The 17468-nt window shown below is 42.7% G+C and overlaps 1 protein-coding gene across 6 annotated transcripts in view; it reads right to left on the reverse strand.

Annotated features, from left to right (window-relative positions):
* Window positions 1–17468, reverse strand: part of Camta (Calmodulin-binding transcription activator) — a 158589-nt gene that overhangs the window by 120858 nt on the left and 20263 nt on the right. For all 6 annotated transcript variants that reach the window (XM_087356193.1, XM_087356194.1, XM_087356195.1 and 3 more), the window contains one exon: window positions 6022–6366. In XM_087356193.1, the coding sequence (XP_087212319.1) occupies window positions 6022–6366 (345 nt within the window). The remainder of the gene's footprint in view (window positions 1–6021; window positions 6367–17468) is intronic.

Consider the following 17468-nt stretch of genomic DNA (forward strand, 5'->3'; position numbering starts at 1 on the left):
TAAATATTTTATATTTTATTATCTTATTAAAAATTGTGATTTGACGGAAAATATTAAAATATTAACCTAATTCGCAATATGACGCAAATATACTACCTTGTGATAAAACTAGTGTTACGGGACAGTTTCTCACCCGGTGTCCAGCAAATTTCAAAGGAGAATCAAATATTCGCGCCTTACAGTTATAAAAAATAAAAATCTTATCTTTCGTAATTAGAATTCGTAATGCACATCCAAGTACGTGATCGATTGTCACATTCAACACATGTTATGTTTTGTGTTCATATTCCTCCATTCTTGCAGGGGAAGGAGTAAACTATCGATATAGTATATCTACGTATGGTCATACATCTCTGTGCTCTGTTTTCGGGAGCGAAATTTCGTGGTGTGCCGTCGTGTGTCTTTGACAAATCAGGGTGTGCCGCGAATTAAAGGAGATTTCGGAACACTATTATAAGCTACGTAAAACCTGCATATCAAACCCTTCCCCTAACAACGTTCTAATAAGCAATGTGAACTACCCGCGGAAGTTGTCACACAGCCGAAGGCACACCAACGTAAAATCCGCTTTCATACTTCTCTGGTTGTCTCCACAAACTCGCGACATCAGAGCATCTTTCCTTTAAGTCTGCCGGGGGTTTTAGAATGCGAAGAGAGTAAAACTGCAACGGCCGATGTTTCAGACACCGTACACACTCTCGCCTCTTCAAAATTTAAGCACGTGAACAGCCCAGGATGACACTCAGGCTTAATACTAAGCCAACTGCCTCGGCCTCTCTCACATCAACAAAGAACCTCTTCAGAAGCAAAGAATACAAAGCAAGGAAGTGAATGAGAGATAAAGAATAATTGTGAAATAACGAAGGTAAGAAACACACGGACAAATAAAGAAGCAACAGATCACAAACCCACACACGCACGCACGCATCATTTTATTTATATTTATTTAGTGTTCTGTCTGACGACAGGTCCGTATGAACAGGATCCTTCCATCCTTTTCTCGGACTGGGACCTGTTCATATACGTTCTTGGCAAATGATCCAGAAGTGGTTTGCCATTGCCTTCTTCTGTGTGTGAATGTAGTAATTGTTGGGATGCCACGGAGGAAAACTCCGTGTTGCCTAGACCACGGCCTTGCCCAACACAAGTTATAAATTCGGGCACCGCCGGGAATCGAACCCGAGACCCCAGGATTACAGGGCTGGCGTTCTGACAGCTAGACCACTGTGGCGGCACGCATCATATACACTGAAATTACGTACCCGATAATATTAAATGAAACATGACTTTTTTTTATTTAATGAGCCAGTTTATTCCCCATCGACTGCAAAAAGAATAATTCAACCAATGAAATTTTTCCTGTATTTATTTAACCTTTAGCTACACATTTATTCACTTAACCCATTCGCTGGGTATATACCACTATTATAGAGGTTAAAACACGAAATGATCCCTCCCTAAAACATTCCTGCAATTATCCACAGTCCAGGAATAAAAGTGTCGAAAGTAATTACGTGGTCCAGTCGATATTACGTGTTTCCGGACCATATAACATCACACAGCCCGCAGGGCACAGCAGCATGGGGGCAGACCTAAGTCGTCTGTAACACGCCAAGGTGAAATTCGGCTATAAAAACCTAATATTCCAACAGAAACTCTTCTCTCCATGCACCCCGTCCGTCTTACAGCAAGAACGATCCATGTAACTAGCGTCCACTCTACATTTTTTCGTGCAGTGCAAAGTTTCTGAAAAATGTTTGCTTTGTCCCAGCAATGCTGTCGGCGGACGAAGACAAGATGAATAATCAGACACTTTCAGATCCAGTACCGGTTCGTGTTAGGACCTTATGATGAATAGCAGGCTTTATCAGAGAGCCAGTGAACAATCAAGCGGAAAATCAATGTGTACGGGACGAACAATGTCGGGTTAAAGAGAGCGTGACTAGACTGAATAACAATAATCATAATAATAATAATAATGGGAAGGGCGTGAGATTTCCTGTTCTCACAGCGGCGAGAATGACGCCTCCATCTTCAGGGGATTCTTAGTGACAGGTCCATAAGAACTGCAGAACCCCCTATAATTCTTCAAAAATTGAAAAAAAATATTTTTTGTGTTTGTATAATTTGTAACACTTTATTTCCTCTATATCATTATTTTAATATTGCCCCTTACGTTGTCATTATCCACTAATCGGCTGAACCGATAGTAAGTCCACGGGCGAGGAGCGCGAAGCAGAACGGGGCAAGGATTTCAGCGCGGTTAGCCTGTCAAAAGTAGACAGCGTATCGAAGCCGGCTTATAGTAAACGCCTTTGCCCGGTACCACGTGTTTTAGACTGGTTTCTGTATCACGAACTGTTTCGTGGTTATTGTTAATGAGTGTTCAATAATTCTGTGCGCTATTTTTTGTTCTGATAATGATAATGAGCAAGGGAAGTGTATCATAGCTATGGCAAATAACTTATTCTAAATTGTCTTTGAGTGAAAAAAAGTGATAAGTCGCAGTGAAGTGTCGGAGAAGACCTGGGTAAGACCTGCGGAATTTCAATCATCATGGAGAAGTGCTGGAGAAATCCAGGAAAATTTCTGGATAAGTCGTAGAGTGGTGTAGGATAAGTCCTGGATAGTTTATACGGAATTTTATTGGTCATGGAGAAGTGCTGGAGAAATCCTGGAGAAGTTCTTGAGAAGTCCTGGAGAAATTCTGTATAAGTCCTAGAGTGGTATAGGATAAGTCCTGGATAGTTTAAATAGTCATGGAAAAGTGCTGGAGAAATCCTGGAAGGTTATGTGGAATTCCTAAAGGGGCGTTGGTTTTTATCTTATGCGGGTGTTTTTTTTATTATTCGTTTAAGTTTCATTGGTATAAGTTATGTTGGATTAGGTTGGATTTTATTGTCTTACGTTGGGTTGGGTTGGGTTGGGTTAGGTTAGGTTAGGTTAGGTTAGGTTAGGTTAGGTTAGGTTAGGTTAGGTTAGGTTAGGTTAGGTTAGGTTAGGTTGTTTAGTTTTGCGTTGGGTTAGATTGTCCTGGAGGATTTCTAGCGTGTTCATCTAGTGGTCGTGGGGATGTCCTGGAGTGGTGTTGGAGAGGTGTTGGAGAGGTCATGCAGAATTTCTGAAAATGTCCTGGAGAAATTCTGGGTAAGTCGTAGAGTTGTGTAGGATAAGTGCTGGATAGTTTATGCATGAACAATTCAGTACGTATTCTATAGACTCTGGGTGTGTAGTTGCCTGGTTTGTTCTTTGATACAGACAACTAAAGACAGCAGGAGACTTAAAAAATAATACCATACAAGGAGACACGCGCAGACGCGTGTTGGCGATAAATGACAATGAGCTTTAGAAAACTCAATAAACCGCCACAAGAAACCACGTTCATGGTCTAGGCAAAGCGGAGGTTCTTTTCTAGACAGAAACAAGGACGAGCAGCTGAGTGAAAGGAGAGCTAAGGAGTACATACAAGGAAGAAGTTTTCAAAATTCACTTCAGCTAAATTACACAAACGGGAATAAAATGAGGAAGCGGGAGAAGTAGCTTTGATAGTCCAGGAGAATTATCAAAACTCCAGTGACAGAAGAGTTCCTGCACCCCCGCACCCCCCGCCTTACATCGAGATTTAAAGGCGTGTCTCAAGTGTCAAGAGATGTAGACACAAAACGAAACAGAACGACACCATTAAGTGTTTAACGTCGATGTGATACAGCAGCTGCAGCATCCAGGACAGACAGATCTCCGTTCAGAGACATAATTACACCACTCGTGAAGTGCTTTTGTATGTCTGTGTACACAGTTCTGAATTTAAAACGTCGCTTGTTGTTTTGGCATTTGGACAGGAGGAGAGAGAGAGGGAGGGAGAGGGATGGAGGGAGAGAGAGAGAGATCCTGGCTGATCCCTTATCTACATCTGCTGACAAGGATTTGAGATTTTCACGGCGGTGAGTCCGAAGATGGCCGTCTTCTATTCTAGGTTGTAGTACCCTGTAGTCTGACCTCCATCATCAGGGCGATCGCCCAAGAAACAATCAAGGTCGAAGAGATGGAGGATCATATAGCATGCATCGGTGGATAACAAACATGTCAGACAGGGTAAAAGGAATACAAAAGTCTCATGGTAGGGTCCAGTGGCGGTTTGTAAACATGGCAATGAACCTTGGTATATATATATATATATATATATATATATATATATATATATATATTGACCAGATAAGCAACTATCAGATTTCAAGAACTGTCATGGGCAAATGATTACTTTGGAACAAGTGCCTAGTTGCACCGAAGGATGGATATTTTGTAGCTGAAATCTCTGCGGCAAATAAAAACAAAAATTTGTCATCCTCTGTTCTAGTCCGTTGGGGATTGTAATTAAAAAAACATGTTTCAGCAGCTCGTTCACGACATTATGCCCGCTAATAGCGCAGCCTGCTGGTGCAGTCGCCTGCATGAGGCAGTAAATACCTCAACTGCCGTGCCCACTGCAGTTCCAAGTCAGAAGTTTGCATAATGTGAACTGGCTGCATAAATTACTTGCCGTTTCTACGACGTGCAACCTCTAACAGAGGCACCAGACAACCAACTCCAAAATTAAGAGGGGGGAAGGGGGGGAGACCCTTCGAGAATGTCAAACAATCATATGCGAAACGTCAACAAAACTTGCAAACTCAGATATTACTGACAAATTCTGTTTGTATAAACACAAACCCGCATAATAGAATTTAAAATTACCTATAACCTGGTAATAACTGTTACCAGTTTAACGTTTCTGCGATCCCTAGTGATCTCCCCCAAAACGACGCCACAAGATCACAAATTCTAGACAGAAATGAAACGCATTTTATGCCAAATCAGCTTTCCCTTAAGACTGTCGGTTTTCGGGATATGCCTTGCGACCTCACAGCTGGTTGGTTTACTAAAGCACCAAAGCTACAAGCCCCCCCCCCCCCCCCCCCGAGATCTAAATTTATGTAAATTACCGTAATGGTCTGTCACGTACTTCGGACGTCTATCAGAAACAGCAAACAGAGAAACATCGCTTTAATCAAAGAGTCAATTACAAAGTATACATTCATCAGCAAGGCCTGCAACCTCCATGACGCAACTCCATAGTACCGAGTCCTTTCAGTCCAGCTCACATTACGCAACGCATTTATCTAATATTGCAATAGTGCCGAATGTTTTAACCCTTTAAACCCGCAGTTCGTCTAAATAATGTTTAATAATCCAGTCCGTACCGCAAAGAGAACATTTCACCATCACAAACATGAATCGGTAAACGCTGTTAAAGGAAATAATCCCTGTTTACATTGACAATCATACGGAACACATAAACACAAAATGTAGGGTTACTGGTTGTTGAAGCAGATGGTACATACAATAACCATTTAACTTTAAAAAGGGTTAATATAGAAGTCAACTTTCTAACCAGAGTTCTTTTCAAATTGTCACGTGCTCCGTCCCAAGTTGTGGAGCTAGCCGATGAGTGGCACAGAGAAGCCACGAATGTTAGCGGCGTCTCTCACAAAGCACCGTTAATCACCTCCAACTTTCTAACCAGACTGTACCGAGTCCTCTCAAATAATAATCTTCCCACCCTTTCGCCTGCCGTGGGCAGAGCCAATTAAGAAAACTTTTCACATTCCTCCTCCCGTACTTCTTATTGACTTTTAATTTCTTTCTTCTTCTTCTTCTTCTTGTTTTTCTTTTGTCCTTTTACAGAACAAAACGAAACGAAATAATAAAGTTTGCAACGCACGAAACAAGCATGGCGAACAAACGTTCAACTCAGACACCAATTCGGAACTTGCTTTTCTAAGAGTGACCACGTTGCACACCCACACACAAGAACAAGAAAACACAGTTTTGACATTGATAATTACAGAGAGAAGCACCCCAAAAGGGTCAAAGGGTTTGGAAGCACGCGATTTACAATAAATCTTTCTCTCTTAAGAATGTTTCCGTCTTGTGCCAAATAACCGCGTCCTGTACTGATAATATAATTCTACATGCTCTACTTACCATTGCTGCCTGTTAAGCTGGAGGCCCCACCGCTCTCGGCTCCGCTGTCCAATGGCTCGTTCTTGACGAACACACCCCTCACGGAAGCGTTCACAGCCGGAAGTCCCGGACGTTCCATCGAAACTGCTCTTGAAGTGGCGCCACTGATATCCCCATTCTCCGAGAGAACTGAAGCCCTCACTACCTGCCCTTCTGCGCCGCCAAGAATGTTATTAATAAGAGACGGATTCTGGAGGTTGGCCGAACGTCCAGATGGCCCACGAGTGTTGTCTCTTGCTGTATTCTGGAGAAGTTGTTCCTGGCCAGACGATGCGACTGTCGGCAGAGAAGTGTTTGACCCCACACCTGGAAACCAGAACAGACATCTGTGACTTTATGAAGATGCCGACGTTGGTCTTCCCGGCTGTGTCGTCCTGTAGACTCGTAGGTACACACGAATGTTTCCGGGAGAGGGGTCACATACTGCCCCCTCCATCGTCTTCTGCGTGGCGTCACAACATCGTCAAAGTACGAGGCGCGTCCACAAAGTAAGTTTCCCACTCGTCCCACAGCTAGCAAACCTTATATTGCGCGAAGCGACTGTGCGTACGTGATAGAGCAATGACGTAGCAAGGCGCATGCACTAACGGCACCTCCCGCGTTCTCACAGTAGCATCGTTGCAGCTGTTGAAGATGGAGGTTCTTATTCCAGCTCCCGCCGACTGTGAAGAGCGGTCAGTGATAACGCTAGGCCGCACACGGCTCGACGGACAGCAAGTCTCCTGCAGGAGTTCAGCTGGGAGGTGTTTAATCATTCACCCTACAGCCCGGACCTCGCTCCCAGTGATTTCCATCTTTTCCTACACCTTAAGAAATTCCTGTCCGGACAGCGTCAGCGTTTTGAGAATGACAGAGAGGCGGAGATGGTTGTCACACAGTGGTTCCAATCCCAGGCGGCAGACTTCTACGACACAGGTGTTCAAAAGTTGGTCCCACGGTATGACAAATGTCTCAATTCCGGTGGCGAATATGTTGAAAAATAGCTGGACACTTGCTCTATCTGTTGCAATAAATATTTCCATGAAATTGTGTTTTATTTCTGTAAACGGCCCCAGGGAAACTTACTTTGTGGACGAGCCTCGTACACAAATGAATACAACTCAAACTGTAGCAAAACAAATCAACAGAAACCTCCCCGACTAGTGGTGAGAGAGCTGAGTGTGTATGCCATCCACCAGAAAACACGGCTAGAAGCTTTGCAGTCTTAATCACATCCAAAAATATAAACATCTTCACCCCTTTTAGGACGATATACTGCAACCATTTACTCACTTTTAAGGCGCACTTTACTTAAAGTGGAATAACCTACATTAATACTCCGAGTTGATAGCTTGTAATTTTCTAACTCCTACCGGCACTAAATAAGAAATAAATGTACGAGGAAAAAGTCTTCCTTCGCTTGCCCATATATTTCCGCGTTCTCTAAATTAAATGGGAAAACTGTGGCCATCATAAAAACGGACATGCTTATCCGGTACTAAAATTACAGCATCAAACTAGATTCAGCAGCGAAATCACGTCTTATAATCTAACAGAAAAGCAAGTAAATTGAACTCAGAAATACAGTAAAATATGCTCCTTTAGAAAAACTGTAAAGGTAACAGCTACGAACATAAAACGACCAGACCTGACGGATCGTAATCCACAGCCTCATATTTTATTCTTCAGAAAGTGTCTGATGGGCGAAGTTCGTGAGGATCATTCAACTTCGCTATTACTCGCAAAGACAGTGAGTGATCGCCTTCATCTGATGGTCGTTGTAAAAATGACCTCGAAGTCTCTCCAAGACGAGTAAGCTCCTGTACTGCGCCAGCACTGGAACCACGAATCACAGGTTCCAACCCCGCTCGGAGCATGTCCTTTTGAACTGGCGTTTGTTACCCCATCCACATAGGGGCCCGGCCATACAACATTTCAGACGGATAGTCGCCGGCTTCTCACCACGGAGACTCAAGTTCACGCCCAGGTCAGCCCTTGGACTTGCGGTGGACAAACTGACATCGGGACAATTCTTTCTCCGGGTCTATCGGCTTCCCCCTGAAAATTTAACTCCACCCCTGCTCCATATTCACTCACGCACCATCTGGAGGATGAATAAGGGGCCCGTCAGTGGCCAAGGTCCACAGAGACATCGTCTCACCCCATGACAGCAATAACAAGGCCTCAATGATCGATGCCGCACGCAAGGACTCCCACCAAATATCGAACAATTCATATTTTTAAAATCAATTCTGAATAGTAACAGATAAAAGAGTTGTTTTTATGGGAGATGGAGACAATGAGGTGATATAATTGTGGAATGCACACGAGAACATGAAATGTTACATTCTTTTTATTAGTGTCTATATCAAAATAGTTCGGGCGGCTAACTAGACGGATTCTGCTCTAAAGCAAGTACAATAATTGGGGGCGCATATATCTATATAACTAACAAGTTTTGTATCGTTCGTTCGTTGACGATCACCTCCTGTTAAGGTATTCTGAGCCTTATGGGATAATATGATAATTCATCTATAGCCCACTATGTGCAATACTTCTATTGTAATCTCAATACAAGATCATACATGTAAGACTGCACTGCACTAAATACTATTACATTCTTCAATGAAGCTAAGATAAACAGGCTGCTTTGTTACACTTTTCTATGAAAACGTATTTCAAAGTAAGATTTTTCCCGGTCATTCTCTACGGGCAGTTCTTTACTGGGCATATGAAGTTCTGTTCTTTAAACACGCCACGGAACTCCTCAGACGAGAAATTTGCATATCACAAGGAGTCTCGTATCACAGGACACACAGATTATTCTCACGTTTGAACCCCCGGGGGCGAAACAGCACGTGGCTGGAGCACGTCACTGCAGACATTCTTCATACACAATTTACAGGTCTTACACCGCAGTGCCAAATGTTAACACTTCGGTGCATCGACTATGTATAATCCTCCTCGTATCATATTATGCAGACACCCGGGAAACAGCGAGGAAGTCATTCTTGCCTTTTGATGCATCTAACACAGCACAATGCAGTAGAGATAAACGCGCCCCTCCAGCGTTTAACGTACTAGAACGCACCGTGTGACTGATGTCAAGAAACTGTGACCGGGGAGGGAGGGCTAGCTCAGTTTATGGTCTTAGGTTACAATAAATTCAAATTGTACGACAATCGGACGAAAATTTCCGACAAGATTTCCCGTCTTGCCTGAATACAATTCCGATCAGGTTTTCCGTTACACCGATCTCCCGATGAGTCCTAGCAACGAATAGGCCTGCACATTTTCAAAAGTGAATTCTGAATTACATAACAGATCACTGGTCCCAATCTGTAAAAGACGAAGCCTTCGTGCATTTAGGGGCACACCGAAAGCTTAAGTCAATACGAAACCGGGTGTCCCAGCTCCACGTGACGTTTCTTAACTTAATGTCTGTCTTCCTGCATCATGTCTCCATGGCGACCGTGTACAACAGCCCAAAATATAAACAGACAACAGAATAGACTCTGGAAAGGCACAGTTCAAATATAAAGTACAAATTACTGCTACCTCAAACGTACTTTAAAAATTACTTCTTTGCGATGTCACACAATTATCTGGCCTTCATTAATATTTTTATTACTGACGCATTGGGTTAAAATTACAACACATTTCTTTAATTATATTAAATTAGTTCAAGCACATCTCGCTTAAATAATATGAACTCTTTCTTCCAACAATCTTCTGGGTTTACTTTCGATTCCTATAACTTATCGCAATATTTAAGCAATGAAAGTAGCTCAAACACGTAATAACAAGAATTTTTATAAATATGGCGGTCTTCTTACATGTTACGTTGTACTCGTATACTCTGACAGAAGTTTACTAACGTTTCACAGATGTGCTGTGGACACTATCGTCTGTGGTGAGGTTAATTACTTGGATGGTGATTCATTTGGGCAGAAATCCCAGAAATGGCGGTAAGCCCCCTAGTGAGAACAGTAGAAAATTCAACTCAATAAATGAATGATCATCATTATCAAGATAATAATAACAACACGGTATAATAATATTAGCATACACTGCCTATTGCCACGGTGGTCTAGCGATCAGAACGCTGGCCTTGTAATCCTGGTGTCTCGGGTTCGATTCCCGGCGGTGCCCGAATTTATAACTTGTGTTGGGCAAGGCCGTGGTCTAGGCAACACGGAGTTTTCCTCCGTGGCATCCCAACAATTACTCCATTCACACACAGAAGAAGGCAATGGCAAACCACTTCTGGATCATCTGCCATGAACGTATATGAACAGGTCAAAGTCCGAGAAAAGGATGGAAGGATCCTGTTCATATGGACCTGTCGTCAGACAGAACACTAAATAATAATAATAACACTGCCTATACGCCGTCGAAAGCGATGTACAATTTCCAAATGCCACACTGTCATCTAGATGTTGACCGCTCAAATTGAAAGGCATTTTATATAGGCCACCCAGACAGCAGACCGACCTCAATCGCAAAACAAACGCCCTTTTTTTAATTGCCGTCTATACGGATGCATTTTCTCGGTATTCTTATTCGACTGAATCTTGCGTTGTAATATAAACGTCACATTTATACCACGAAAACTTGCGAAAAGATAACGAAATGAGAATTGATTATAAACAAAAGGATGTATTTTACGGCCAAAACTCCGACAAACGCCAAGAAAAGGCCAAGTCACGATGCTGAGCCTCTGGGTATGATTAATGAATATCCAGGCACGATAACTGCCTCATAACCGGAACAGCGATGAAATGCCAACAGTGATGAATGTCCATGTCTAAAATCAAAGTAACAGTGTAACAGACAGCTAACTTCGAGTAGAGAACAAATGCCCTGACAGACCAAGGTCTCCGGGATTTCAATTCGGATGGTGCTTTTAGAAAGAAATTAATAGAGAGATATTTTCAGTTTACAATCCTTATTGTACACAGACAGGCAGACGCTTTGTGTCATCACATCCGTGTGTCTGTCATAACTGATAACTTTGGAGCCAAACACACGTATTTTAATGAAACTTGGTACCAACATCATGTCAGTAGAAGTCACTCCAAATTTATGATGGAGGCCTGATGATGGAAGCAACAAAGACCTCTGAAACGGTAGTAAATTTCTACACAGCTCTACAACCCAAAGACAGCCATCTTCGTACTCACCACCGTGAGAACCTCAAGATTATACATCATACAACACTAAGGACTCGAATTTAAAAACTCCATGGATTAAAAAAAAATAGCCTGCTAGTAAATAGGACTACGTACTTCATACATCAGTCGAGCTTTTACCTTTATTTACCTGAGTAAATTACAATTAATACTAAATATGTATGCACAGATTCTAACTATAAAATTCCTGAACAAGGGGCGCTGAAGTGGACTAGTTCTGCACGAAATCCAATTCGGAGTTATTTGGCTGGTCTGAAACTGCACCAGGATTTTTAAGTTATGTTTCGATCGGCTGAACCTACCGCTGAAATTCAGGTGCCAAAAGATACACAATTAACTTCTCTTCTTCGCTCAGTGGACAACGTGTTTAGCCTCAGGAAGAAAGAAGCTATCTTGCGATAAACTACTTCCTTTTAGCCTCAGAAACTACCTTGGGATAAACCACTCGCCTATTTTGTAAGTGTAGCAGAATACCCCACAAATCTTTGTGTCTACCCATCCACGTAATGAGGTTTTCTCACGGTAAGAGGATAATTTAATGCGAGAACAGCTTATGTCTACAGTTCAAACCATTTGTCCCAGCAAATGCGCGTAATGAAGACTACAGTATCCCATCAAGAATTAAGATGTCTCATGCGACATTATGTGAGTACTCAGAATCTGGTGAAATCTTAAGACAACGTGTATCTGTGTAGCCTTCTCAAAACTGAAGCATTGAAACGCAAATGCCTCAAAACGATTACACTAATTCTGCACGAGTGGGGCCTCGCATTTTTTGCCAGATACGTCACTCTGATTGGGTAAAATCTGACAACGGTCAAAGCGGCTAATGAAGTCCAAATGGATCGATGTTCCGCAGGCGTCAGAGTATGCTGATGGATTAATCCAAATAATAATCTTACTCTGAACCTAACTACAGAACTTCGGACCGCAGGCAGTGAATCTGGTGTCAATTACTAGCGACAGACCCAGAAGAAAAAGGAGAATAAGAAGAATAAGCAGGCCTAAAAGTTGAATCAATATCGGAACGTGCAAGGAACTGCAATTGATGAGATGATAATGTTGCGTCATATTGTGATGATTATAATTGTTTAATTTTAACCGTCTAATACCAACATTACTTCCAGACGGACCTCCTCCACTCTTCATATCTGACCGATTATAAAAAAACCACTACAAACATTTCACCCACGCAAGATCACGCTATACGCGACATACATTTACGAAACAACATTGAATGTGATAACAAAGTACAATTGATCTAGAAGAGGATAACTTTCCGATATTTAATGGACATCTGACGAAGGATTGCATTTAGAATATTACATTTAAATTTATATCGATTATACACCTGAAGATGGTTCATTGAAAACCGAAACATGTCGTGAAAAAGATGAAGCTCTAATTGTAAATCGAATATTTCGATAGAAAGAGCATCATTTTAATATATATTTAATATATTTTAAATATTAAATGTTAATTATAGTAATAATATTTTAATATTTAATAAAATATTTTAAAATTAACCAATAAGGAACTGCAAATAAATGTGTTGTTGGCATTAATATCAACGTATTTCCACACGATTACCAGAAACAAAATAAAATTCCGCTGTCGGATACACACCACAGTTATTTTGACTGACACAGTGAAAACTGTGTTACTTGTCAACAACAACAACAACATTAATAAAAATAAGTATTTTTTCTGTATACGTAGCTTAGAGAGATTAACGTTTTCATACAAACAGCTCATTACTTCATAGCAATTCATGTGAGGTCCTTTCGGGCACAGACTTCCAGAATGAACGTTAAGATCCTTTATGCACTTAAGAATTAGCGTTTAGTGTGTGCTGTAGATTCCGGAATGGTTCACGATCCTCGAGCTTCGCAAGAGGAGGTTAAACTCTGAATTAACAGTGCGAGGAACGACCCTAAGACTAAGAAATAGAACAATGGATGTTACAGAAGAAGAAAACTTGGCTCTGGAAGGAGAAGACGCATGACGGAGGAAAATTGGAACAAGAAACCAAGCGAGTCAAGAGTTTACGAGAAGTAAACAGAGCGTTCGAAAAGAGAACGTACGGCTTCAGGGCGACACCGAAGCAAAGGAATTAATTACAAAAGTAACAGTTAAAGAGAAAATCCGTATAATAAAGCACAGCAGACGGGCCATCTCAGAAAGTTCGCGTCTTTAGCAGGATCACGGAGCAAACACACACTTCTCTGGAACAACAGCGGGAGGAGCGTGAAGTCGTCTTTCAACTCCAAAACACGGCATCGTTAACCACTACAAGCCTTTCGGTACACAGCCCGTACCGCAAAGAAAACACAACACCGCACCATTACAAAAACCAGACTGGCAATGCTGTTTAAGAGCATTTACTAGTTGTTTTAATCACGGAAACCTCTGATTACTAAGATATTGTAGGTGCGTCATATTGTGATTTATTTAAATAGTATTACAAATATATTAAAATTGGCCGTCAATCACAATATAAGATAATTAAAAGATTAAAATATCATTTTTCGTTCCGTATCGAGTACTAAACATTAAAAACATTAAAAATCAGTAATTCAGTTAAAAAGTTTATAACATAACACCTGATGACGGCTCTATGATAGCCGAAACATGTCGTAAATGTTCCATATGTAAATCGAGTACTCGATACGGAACGAAAAATGATATTTTAATCTTTTAATTATCTTATATTGTGATTGACGGCCAATTTTAATATATTTTTAATACTCTGATTACTACATACAAACGTCATATTGCACAGTCAGGTTACAAAAAAATGGGTACGTCCATTAATATGCCTGGCTACAGCGTAATCATTACGACACTTTGCGACTTATGAGTACACTCAACATGGCATTACAGTGAGGATGGAGTCACAACGTGCGATTTTCAATACATTAACTACGAGACAAGGTCCATACAAAATTTCAACAAATTCCCTTCAGCCATTACCTAGTCATGAAAATCCAGAGATCCCAAGGACCAGTTAAGGTTAAGTTAGTGAAGTGAATGCATAGACGACCATGTGTAATGTTCGGTTGCTAATGGGTAGTTTCGGTTAAGTCGGGTTGCGTTAGGTTACGTTACGTTATGATAGGAAATGTTAGGTTAGGATAAGTAAGGCACGTCAACCATAATCCATACCTCGACGCTCGAGGTCGCGCTGTATGGTTTCCGAGGTTCATCTGTTATATGCGTCGTGATGCTCGGCGTCGGCTTGCCCGAACTGTTTCGCATGCATAGTATTCCGAGCTTAATTTGTGCCAAATATGGCGTCTTGCGGGTGCGTCGATTTTCCAAATTCGTGCTCAAAGCCATATCGAGGATCACCTGTGCCGCCATGAAAGGCGTCTGTTGTCCTGTGACATCACGAGGTTCATCTGTCCACCATATGAAGTATTGTGGCGTCGCAGTGCTCGGCGTCGGATTATCAACGTCGCTTCCAATGGCGCACGGAAGCTCGTCTGAGGTAAGTGTGGCGTCTCTTGAAGGCGTCACTGTGACAGTCGTTGCGACACTATACGGTGGTTCTCCTACTTCGCAATAATTGTCTCGTGGTGTTGCGACGCTGTCCACGTTCTCCAGCTTGGTGTCAAATGCTATCCCGAGGTGTTCTGCGGTGGTTGGAAACTTTTCGTGGCGTCGTGACGCTTAGCGTCGGTATTCCAGCATCGTTCCTTATGCAATCCCGACGCTTTTCTTGTCGACATTTGAAATTGTGAGTCGTCGCCGGACTCTCAGAAATGGTTTTTCTTCGGCGTGTCGGATCACATCTCTAAGCTAGTCCAATCAAAGTACGGGGTCCAATGTCGGCTTGAGGACAAGTGGCATCGCGACGCTGCTCGTCCGTGTGCCACTTCCCCTCAACAGGCGATTCTAAGTTTGGTTCGATGTTCAGAGTCGGCGTCGGCGTCGTTTCCCCGAAGTCGTGTGTTCATGTTCACGAGAACGGAATCTTTGGGTCTGGTGCAAATCGGTTCATCCGTCCTTGAGCCATAAGCGAACAAGCTCATAAACCCATAATTTCAACTTGAGAGCGAGGTTCTTTGGGCGGGATTCGGCTTTCAAGTGCATCCGCTTCCGTATTTGTCCACTGCGTGGTTACGACAGATTGCTTTACTTTTCCGTGCATCTGTATACACACAAACACTTTCCATCGAACTGTGGTCCCGCCTACACTGCGCCTTCAGCACCGAAGTCCATACAAACTCTCACAGAAGACAACGTCTTTATCTCTACGGTCTCAGCCCACGTCCGCGCTTTAGCACCTTTGTAGGTTACAGCATCCTCCAAACTAATCATCATCATTGAAGAACGCAACGTTAAATCTGTACTGAGTACGCCCACACTCCCAGAGTTCATGGGCTCCGGCTTCCACATCTCTGTTTCTTCTGTTACTTTCAGTTCCATCTTTTCTTTGGGGGAGGGGGTGGGGGAGGGGTGGGGGAGGGGTGGGGGTGGGGGTTGGTCTGTCATACAGGCGAAGAAGCAAGGGGTCGATATAACTGAGCTTACTTTGGAAAGTGGGTAGGGTCGGAGTTGTCGTCAGGTGTTGAAACCGTCTGGGGACTCGTAAAACGTAGTCCAAACCGTGAACACACATCTGGGGTCCGGGGCCCTGTCTCTACTTCCACCCCGCTAACCCTCACCGTCACGCCACGTGATTCCTTGCAAGCCTCGAAGCAGCAGAGGCGGACAGGTCAGTCAGATTAGCAAGGACTGTACACCCACGATTCCAAAATGAGAAATCAACGGTAACCAAGCGTCTCACCTGCTTCAAGGATCACTAACGTTTCCTTTTTTCCCCATTTTTTTTATAATTCTCACTGTAAACAGCAATTACTTCCTTAAACAGCATTAACCACTTAACTTTTGTAACGGTGAAGACCTGTGTTCTCTTTGTGGTACGGACTGAATTCTTAAATATTCATACGAGCTTAGATTCGAACGGACGGCATACAAGTCCGACACACATCTGATTTGTTCGGTCCATTTTCCAAAATGCATAAAAGAACAACATTGTTCTTCATGACCCTGCGCGTGTCTACCCAGAATCTGAACAAATTAACAGGTTTTCACAAAATCTTGTATAAACGCCACGCCACTAGATGTCACCAAACCTTCATACTTCTTAATTTCATACCATCCATAACACCAACATGTCGACCGCACGAAACTGTGATGTGCGAGCACATCACTTACAGGAGGGCCCTGGCATCTTTCATGGCAGTATACAACTGATAAAAGGGAGGAACACGAAGTGAAATCTATTCCTCCGAAACATGGTAACGCCGCTCGAACCTCAGATTCCACACGCTGTACTTATTACCCTCCTCTGCTCATGAACGAAGCCGCCACTGGCGTTTTACTTCTGTGCCAATCTGACTGGGGATAAGGCAGCTGTACCCTGTCGTGTTACCCTTCCGTTTGAGAGCCTTCATGAACCCTTCGGGCTGTCGTATATAAAACAGAACGACACGAGGCTTCAATACGGTTAGAAATTTTATATCCGCCAAGGCATCCTACCACGTATGTCAATTTCACAATGGCACTAACAACCAACGGAACAAGACACTTTTCTTTCTATCGCAGTGATGGGTCACTTTATTTTAACCCTCATACGCCAACTACAACAGGCATTTAGGAGCGATCTTCATCGACAGTCACAAATTTAATTTATTAGTTGAATACATCTCTCTTCTGGGTTGTTCGCAGCGCAGTCTTGCAGAAGCTTATCGGCGTTTCATAGGCGCTTGCTGCTTCCATCATCCGGGCGATAAGTAAGGCATCAAACACACCTCTAAATCGTAAGTAAACTACTACCAGACTACGCGGCGCTACAACCCAGAAGACAGCCATCTTACTTCGTCTTATTCTGAAGGAAAACATTATGGACTTTTTATTTAGTGTTCTGTCTGACGACAGGTCCATATGAACAGGATCCTTCCATCCTTTTCTCGGACTGGGACCTGTTCATATACGTTCTTGGCAGATGATCCAGAAGTGGTTTGCCATTGCCTTCTTCTGTGTGTGAATGGAGTAATTGTTGGGATGCCACGTAGGAAAACTCCGTGTTGCCTAGACCACGGCCTTGCCCAACACAAGTTATAAATTCGGGCACCGCCGGGAATCGAACCCGAGACCCCAGGATTACAAGGCCAGCGTTCTAACCGCTAGACCACCTCATCTTATTATTATTTAGTGTTCTGTCTGACG

Source organism: Zootermopsis nevadensis, unplaced genomic scaffold (genome assembly GCF_977971745.1).
Source record: "Zootermopsis nevadensis isolate Lab colony 2312 unplaced genomic scaffold, Znev_1.0 Znev_ptg000002l, whole genome shotgun sequence".
Taxonomy (NCBI): Eukaryota; Metazoa; Arthropoda; class Insecta; order Blattodea; family Termopsidae; genus Zootermopsis; species Zootermopsis nevadensis.